Raw genomic sequence first — 8,214 nt, 5'->3', positions numbered from 1 at the left:
GCCTGGTATTTTTACATGAGTACAATGTGTGCTTTTGTTTAAAATGCATCTCTGGGTTATTTGTGGGGCATAGGATTTTTTTATTATTATTTTTCAAAATATAGTCCAGCCCCTCACAAGGTCTGAGGGACAGTGGACCGGCCCCCTGCTGAAAAAGTTTGCTGACCCCTGATGTAGACAGTGTGACAAACTTACATCCATGAGCAGCTCTGATTCCACAGTAAACTTCAATCTGTAAGCACCACATGTGGCAGTGGATCTACAGGATCTGAGACAGAGACCTTTCCCCAGCCCTAGTGAAAGGTGCCAAGGTGCAAACTTTTCACACTCTCTATGGAAAGTATGTGTTCTCCTATCACATTTGGATGTGTTGTCAACTGCATATTTCTACCTCACAAGCTGTACCAGGAACGAGAACATAAGGGTCTGCTGAATCAGGCTGCTGGCCCATCTAGTCAACCAATCTGTTCTCAAAGCGGCCAACCAGTTGCAAGTGGGAAGCCTGAAAGCAGGACCTAAAATTGGGCTGCTAAAACTTATCGCCCTGCAATTCAGAATGCTTCTCCTTGTATTATAGATGACCTTTGAAAGCAATCAAAGCAGCTTCATTGAAAAGTAGACACACACATTTGTGCAGAAGTAGTAACACTGAAACCATTGCTATTTGGCTTAAGTAAGTTCTAGTAATAGAACAGAAATCAAACAAAATCTTTGTAGTTCTGAAATTATAAATTATTTACAGAATTTAACTGTTCAAATTATAAGGTATCATGCAGGACAAAACGTTCTAATGTAAATTTGGCAATCCTTTCAGGATAAAATTCAGAGTAAAGCACATCTGGCAAAATTAAGAATGAGGATCACAAGGAAGAATATTCAGAGGCAGGGAGTGTTTGTTAAATGTTACTTATAACTTCCGTTTTAATTTTGATTTCCGATCAGAGAAAATACTTGTTTCATTTGGAATCCAGTATGCCAAGTAATCAGAGCAGCCAGGAATGAAATCCTGTATTTCTCCAAGGAATTTGTTCATCTCTTTAGCAGAAGGATAACCTGTGAAGTAAAGGTTAAAAGGGACACATTTCACAATCTCAATATTGTTTTAAAAAACACAGAAAGAAATGTTGCAAAGCACAGAAAGAAATATTGGAAGGCCTTAAGTAGCTCAATTACAAAGCATTTTTTTTTGTTGGCTGGGGAACCCTTGTGTTTCCACTAATGGGACACAATTAGCAACTTGAGAGAAGGTGATTTAAACAGCACAGAGGAACAGAGAAAGAGTTTTTAAAAAGCCCTCCACTAGCCCAACAACCCAATCCTACACACACCTGCTCTTAAAATAATGAAATTTTCTGAGAGAGACAGAAAATTCAGGGATAACTCTCCAGTGTCATATTTCATTTTGTCCTGATCCCCATATGGGACAGCTGCATATTCCTGCATTGCAGGGGGTTGAACTAGATGATCTGGCTGGGTCCCTTCTAACTCTACAGTTCTATGATCTGATGTCATAACCCAAGGACAGGCATATAAAGAGAGATATATATCATTAATTTAAATTGTGTCTATTTGCATGAATAAATGTAATATTATTTTGACTGCAGCTTTTTAAAAACTATTAAAACTGGATGAAAAGGATTGCTTCTGTAAATCTAATTCAATTTTAATATCTGAAATCAATAACAAATTCACTTCAGCCCTTTCAGAAACTGTTGGCAAAACAGATGAAATGAAATGAATTGAATCAGACTAATTAAACCCTTTAAAGGTACACTGAGGTCCAGTCTTGTCACTAGAGATAGAGGTTGCCTCTGTGGCATGGAGTGCCTTTTACCAGAAATGTCTGGCTTGCCAGCTATGACCACTTCTGGACAGCAGTAATCTGGCTAGAGTAATGGTTGGATTATTGCAATCTGAGTTCTGTGGGACCACCCTTTCAGGAGTTTTGGGAGCTTCAGTTAGTAGAAAATTCACCCACATTACACCAATTCTAAAAAAATTAATTCTTCACCTTTGCTCCTGGGGCCAATTCAAGATGCTGAACTTCACCTAACTAAACTGAGACGTGAGTTCCTAAAGAAGTAGCTATCACAAAGGACTCTGGTCTCCTGCCATTTCTCTAAGCCAGGCTGTCACATATCTCCCACCAGTTCTATTCAAATGCACTTAAGGATGCATGCCTGTAGTGCAGTTTGTGGAGGGTGTTGGGAATTGTAGCTCTGTGAGCCATTAAGCATAGTTCTCAGAATTCTTTGGGAGAAAGAATGTCCCTTCAATTTGCTTTAAATGTATGGTGTATACTGTGTACAGAGCCTGTGTCTCTAGGAAAACCACAGTTGTTGAACCAGGGGTTTCAATAGATTTTTAACTTATCTAACTGAGCAAGTTATAGTCTGCCATTCATTGATGAAGATCAGATGAAAATTTGCTGCTTTTAATCTTTGTTTTGTGTTTTATTGTATTGGCTTTATTCTGTACTTAAAACTGAGGTCATGTGCATGACCTGTAGTGATAAATCCTAATAGTGATAAATCCTAAACTACGCTTTGTTCTTACCTATCACCATATTGCTTGCTGGATAATCTTGTAGTGGAATATATGCCATCTTCACTGTTTCTACTGTCCCTGGGATTTGATTGTCTTCACTGTAATTTCAGACAGAAATTTTGCTATTATTTACTCTTTCAAAAGCCTTTTGTTTTTTACAACAAGCAATATAACACCAAAGAAGTCTTTTAATTCCAGATTATTATTTTTGTTTTCCATCAGCTTGCTACTCAAGGGACAAGAATCTGCCCTGAAGAAGGAGATTTACAAGAGCATAATTTTTAACTTGTGCTGCTTTGTATTATCTAGACCCAGCCTCCAGCTATGATTCATCAGACATTTATATTAATGAAGCAAACAGGTTCAAACTGTTAAAAGGCATCCTCTCTTCATAAAGATTCTTGGAACTGTCAATTCCCTGGAATTACTTTGGTTGGAAGTCATGGGAGCTTACTGTGAACAGGTTGTGACTTCATATGGAACATACACTGAAAGCCCATAATTTCCCCAACAAATCCTGGGAACTGTGGTTTGTTAAGAGGGCTTTGAATTGTAGCTCTGATGTAAACCACAGTTCCTATGAGTCTTTTGGGCAGTCACATGCCAATATATATCGCTGGTGTACACAACCAGCGATATATTCTAAATATGTTGCCAGAAACAGATTTCTTTAATTTACAGGATTTCCCCAAGAATGGGAAAATCAAGATGAAGTGGGGGAGCATACAAGCTGGCATTTTGATGCCAATAACATCTTGCAGACACAGAAAAACAACAACAAACCTGCATTCATGAGGAGCACTATTCCCACAAACAAAACCTGTCCAGAAGCACCATATGATAAAGTGGAATAAAACCAATATAACTGACTTCTTGTAGAGACCGCCCTGTATGACTTCTAGTATGCACTGCCCTGAGACCTCCAGGCAGTATATAAATTCAATAAATAAATAAAATAATAGGCCAAGGCAATGGAACAAGATGCATTAAGTAACCTGATGTAGACATCTTTTCTGGCTGTGGGAGCTCAGTTGAGCAGACTAACTTTCTTTGGTTCAAATTACTTCCCTTCTGTGAGGGGAGCTAATTAATGCTTTCATATCGGGTATCCAAGCTCAACTTAGAGTAGATCCACTGAAATTAATAGACTTAAGTTAATCATGTTGATTAATTCCAGTGTTGATTAACTCTGGATACAACTCAAAATCTGGGCACCGTTGATAAAATTACTGTTGGTGGAGTGGTAATGATATCGGACATTTACAATAAAAAATTAAGAATTGAGAACTAGCTGTGGGAAGTGACTTTAGCTAATCCATACTATCACTGAACACATGCCACCACCAGTGTATTTTAGCTACTGCATAAAACTACAGAACTCCAAAAATATCATCTGATACAAAATATACCTTTTCTCCAACCCTTTCTTGGCCTTTATCTCTTCTTCTACCCTGTGGCACTTTACGTCAACAGGTTGACTGGGCTGTGGGTATAAAAAAATGGCCATAGCTGAAACTGGGTACAGGACTCAATGTAGCAATGCAGTTTTATAAAAGAGATAGGAATTGGCTCCAAAAATATTAAAAGTATTATTAATTATTGCCACCAATCCATGCATTATTCAGTGCTGAGCTACATAACACCGGAATCAAGCTCAGTCTTTCACTCCTGTGTGGAGAGTCATTGGTACTGAGTTTTTCCTCCTACGGACAAGACTCACATCCTTATTAGGCAATTAGCATGGAGGTGGATGGGTGGGAACAGAGAAAGAAATGGGCAGAAGGAGAGAGAGTATGGCAGTAAAGCAGAGGGAGGGGTAAGCATGCAGAGAGATAAGCTTTGGGGGCTGACCAGTTAGAGAGAATGGGGCATTACCCCACCTACCTCAGCCAGGCCCCATCTGCCTGCCTTCCGACTTAATGTCAGGGCTGCCCTTATATAAGTGAGCAGGGAGGAGGATGGGGTCAAAACTAGCAGTCCATCTGTCATTGGTTCTGGCTACACCTCTGGCCTCCCTGCCTTTTGTCCCACCAGCTCCAAGGGTCATCAGCCCCCACAATAAAATATTTGAAGGGGCTGGGCCCCCACAAGGTTGATGGGCATTCCCATTCAAATGACGGGACCCTTGGAGCTGGTGCACTTCATCATGTGATTGTTTATTCAGGGTGGGGCTTACCCAGGCCCCACAATATTTTTTTCAAGTTGGTACCCTGGTCATCAGCCATCACAGGAGACAGGCAAAGGGAGGAGCAGATAGAGACAGGCAGAGAAGCACAGAGGGAAAGACAGGCAGCTCTGAAGGAAGAAAACTACATACCAAGTTCATGCTTTCAGCAAATTTCAGTTATTTCATTTTGGAGTACTATTCCATACTGTACATACAAATGCTGTATGTGAAAATCTAAAATAAAAAAGTTACAGACCAAAACAGATAACTAAATTAAAATTAAAATCATGTAATGTATTCGATATTCTTCTTACCTGCAACTTCAGAAGGTTGGAAATCTGCTCCCATATAAAGCTGCCATTTTTCTGTCTAATTTCTGTAGGGATTGCAAAAAGAATCAGGCTTTCTGTGCAGCTTTATCAGATGATGCAGTGTAATGGCCATCACTCACTAACAATGTTTGCTGCTGAAGTACTTCAAGGACCCATTTTAGTCAGGCAAAAGCACTTGAAGCAGCTACTCAGCTGGGTTGGTGAGGGATGTGTTGGGTTGGTGAGAGTGCCAAGGGTTGAACAGAGAAAACCGAAGGACTGCTTTTCACACACCCCATGCCCAAGGTTTCCACCCCTGTCTTAAATAACAAGTGTAATATTGAAACGGGGGAAAAATACTCGTGCCCACACACCTTGCTGCAAGCAGGCAGGTAGAAGGAGGAAGTGTCCTAATGCTGTTGAGTTTTTTGTTTCAGAGTTGACACATGCCGTAAGATAAGAAGAATGAAAAACAGTGACTCTGTCTTCTAGATAATCTAAGCTCTGGTGTATTCTAGAGGAAGAGGAAGGGTGTTACAGAAATGAATATGAAACATCCAAACAATTGCTTTAATTACAGCTTTCAATTACGGTAACTCTTAAGCAGGATGAATTCCTCCAAAGATCAGCCAAGGTAGAGGATTTGGAGGCATCCTTAAATGGAATTACTGTAGTTTATTTGTTGCTATATTTTTTACCACCACAAGGGAGTGCTGCTAGGATATTTTGCCTTGGCAGCAAAATGCCTTAGATCAGGAGTTCCCAAACTGTGGTCCATGAACTTCATTCAGGTGTTCTGCAGCCCATATGTGGATTTGTGGTTGGAGACCAGCACATTAAATATTCATATTGAGTTTTAATTGCATTTTCATTGTTTATTTCCCACATTGTATTTAACAGTTTTCCAATTTGAAGATAATGGAATCCAAATTGTAATACTATAAAATACATAAAACGATATAGCATCTAGCACAGGTAGCACATGACAATTGCTACAGTAATCCAGAAAAATCATTAAGTGGTCCACTAAAAGCCTCAGCAATTTTCATGTGCTGGGGGGGGGGAGAGTTTGGGAACCACAGCCTTACATCATCTCCATTCTCAGGTATATAGGCAATATAATCCACAATATATGCATATCCTCCATCCCCAAGCTATTAAATATCTGTGAGATACCTCTTTCATTTCCAATACAGAAGGATATTTTAAACCTGATTTACATCCCAACACTTCTCCTTCCAGAAATTAAGCAGTAGAAGCAGAAACTTCTAGTGTACAATGCCCAGACTTCAGACCATGTATGGTATTGATAAAAACTGAGCTATAAAGCCAGCTACAAAATATACCTTTTTGTGTCAGGGTGGGAAGCATCACTGCTGAACAGATAATCAGCAGCATCCTGGTTTGTGATCACTCCTCCTTCAGCAACTGCAGAAAAATGCCACAAGGGAATAATCTTTCTTCTTCAAAATATACTTATTCTTTGAAATATGGGTTTTGAAATTTGCAGACATGTATCCCTTGCATTGAACTGTTGTTGTTTACTAATTCTTTATTAAACTTCTTTGAAGATGCAAATTAAAAACGAAGCCAATCAGAATCAAGGGGTGAGTTATTAGCATAACAGGCTTAAGGCAGCTTAATAACGAAACATAATGGTATTCTTAATACTTTCTCCTTTATGTTATCTTTACAGGAATTTCTTTACAGGGAATTTCTTAACAGAGTGCAAGGTGAAGAGATAACTCAAAAGGTTCATAGTTTATATTGAGGGTTGCGGAGCCGACATTATTCTTTGCACTGGTATAGTCTCTCTTGCCTCCTTGCTAGGAGGGGAGATAACTCGGTTGCAACAGAAAAAAAATAATGATCTGCCATGCTTTTTTGGCCTCCTGCCTCCATCCATTCATCTCTGACCGATCATAGACTTAGGGGACTCGGTCCCTTGGGCAGCAAAAGCCAACCACCCCTATTTTTTCTATACCAATAGATAGATAGAAAGATAGATAAATGTTTGCTGTGCTGGAGCTCTCCGTCCCTTCAAAGCTAGCTGCTCCCACCAACCCCTCTCAATCCCATCTCCCATAGGAGCCAAAATAAAATATTTGACGGGGCTGCCCCCTCCCCCCAAAAAAGTATATGGGCATTGTCATTTCAAATGATGTGAGTGCTCCGTGACCTGGGATCGATTTTGCAAGTCGGGGCTTACTTGTCCTCCCACAAAAAAACCCATTTTATTCAATTTGGTACCCCTGCCCTCAATGAAAACACTGAATTTTACTTTCACCCTCAACCTTCTCCTCAGGTTGAGGGATATAAGATCTCCTCCTTTCCTTCCTCAGTGTCGTGATTTCCCCTCACCCCAAAGGCCATGGAGCTCATGGCTGACGCTTTGAGAAAACCAGGCGCTGCAGCCCCTGAACATCCTGTTGTGAGGTAAACGGTGGCCCTGACAGGCCTCCACTTTCCCGCCTTTTTATTGATACAGTGAAACCGAAATCCTGCAGAGCGAAGGAAGGAGGAATATGTCTCCACCTGCTTTCCACAACTACATTTGACCAATATGTGCACTCATTTTCCACAGTGTAATGAACACAAACGAGAGAACCCACAAAAAAACCATGCTTTTCCTCACAGGAATTCATGGCGTTTTGCACACAGAGGGTGTCCGAGGCAGTCTCTCCCCCCACCCCAATAAAGGCTATTTCGATGCTACTGACTTTGCAGCGTTCCTGTCATAATTTAAATCAATTAATCATGAACAAGGTCAAATCTAGGTTTTGAAGGCTTGTGCGCAAAGTCTCCATTGCTAGGCCCCTACCCCGATGGTGGGCCTTGCTGGGACTGCCCAGCTATGGCAGGTTGCAATTGTGTGAAAGAGGATTTCTGATATATTTCGGCTGCTAGTGCCTGTCTTGGTAGCATAAAGGGCAGTAAAACGGAAAGCCTACTTGAAAACATCTTACAACATGGGGTCATAGTGAAATTAGGGACTTAATTTTCCATTGACAGTTATGTACATCTATCACAATAAGGGATGGATGAATCTGCCAGTTTCCCCAGTTTCTCATTTTTCCAATCTTACATTCAGTTTTCCACATTTTCGCAGGAAATCGCAAAAAATGTTTTGGGTTTTTTTTATTTAAAAAAATCCTTATAGAAATTGATCAGCATTTTTGTATGACTTTC

The 8,214-nt window shown here is 40.2% G+C and overlaps 1 protein-coding gene across 5 annotated transcripts; it reads right to left on the bottom strand.

Annotated features, from left to right (window-relative positions):
• Positions 1 to 890: 890 nt before the first annotated feature.
• Positions 891 to 8,141, bottom strand: TERB2 (telomere repeat binding bouquet formation protein 2). Of its 5 annotated transcripts, none has more exons than XM_083476029.1 (7): positions 8,111 to 8,141; positions 6,372 to 6,453; positions 5,400 to 5,539; positions 5,029 to 5,090; positions 3,957 to 4,030; positions 2,557 to 2,645; positions 891 to 1,053 (listed from the first exon to the last, which is right to left on the bottom strand). In XM_083476029.1, exons 1-7 carry the CDS (start codon positions 8,124 to 8,126, stop codon positions 908 to 910), a joined length of 609 nt encoding a protein of 202 aa, XP_083332155.1. In that variant the 5' UTR covers positions 8,127 to 8,141; the 3' UTR covers positions 891 to 907. The 5 variants fall into 5 exon arrangements, with proteins under 5 accessions (XP_083332155.1, XP_083332156.1, XP_083332154.1 ...); XM_083476030.1 differs by lacking the exon at positions 8,111 to 8,141 and adding an exon at positions 7,992 to 8,019; XM_083476028.1 differs by lacking the exon at positions 8,111 to 8,141 and adding an exon at positions 7,977 to 8,001.
• Between the last annotated feature and the right edge of the window lie 73 nt (positions 8,142 to 8,214).

This window comes from Podarcis liolepis, assembly GCF_965112155.1.
Source record: "Podarcis liolepis genome assembly, chromosome: 14".
NCBI classification, from domain to species: domain Eukaryota; kingdom Metazoa; phylum Chordata; class Lepidosauria; order Squamata; family Lacertidae; genus Podarcis; species Podarcis liolepis.
The sequence above is the reverse complement of the archived record's forward strand: the minus strand, read 5'-3'. Positions and strand labels throughout refer to the sequence as shown.

Excerpts from the sequence above, each read along its gene's own strand:
- TERB2 (XM_083476027.1), bottom strand. The coding sequence starts at position 7,450 with ATGTTCAGGGGCTGCAGCGCCTGGTTTTCTCAAAGCGTCAGCCATGAG. Across the intron at positions 6,454-7,386 it reads TGAGCTCCATGGCCTTTGGG|TTGCTGAAGGAGGAGTGATC; the intron begins GTGAGGGGAAAT and ends ATTTTTCTGCAG. Across the intron at positions 2,646-3,956 it reads AAGAAAGGGTTGGAGAAAAG|TGAAGACAATCAAATCCCAG; the intron begins GTATATTTTGTA and ends CTGAAATTACAG.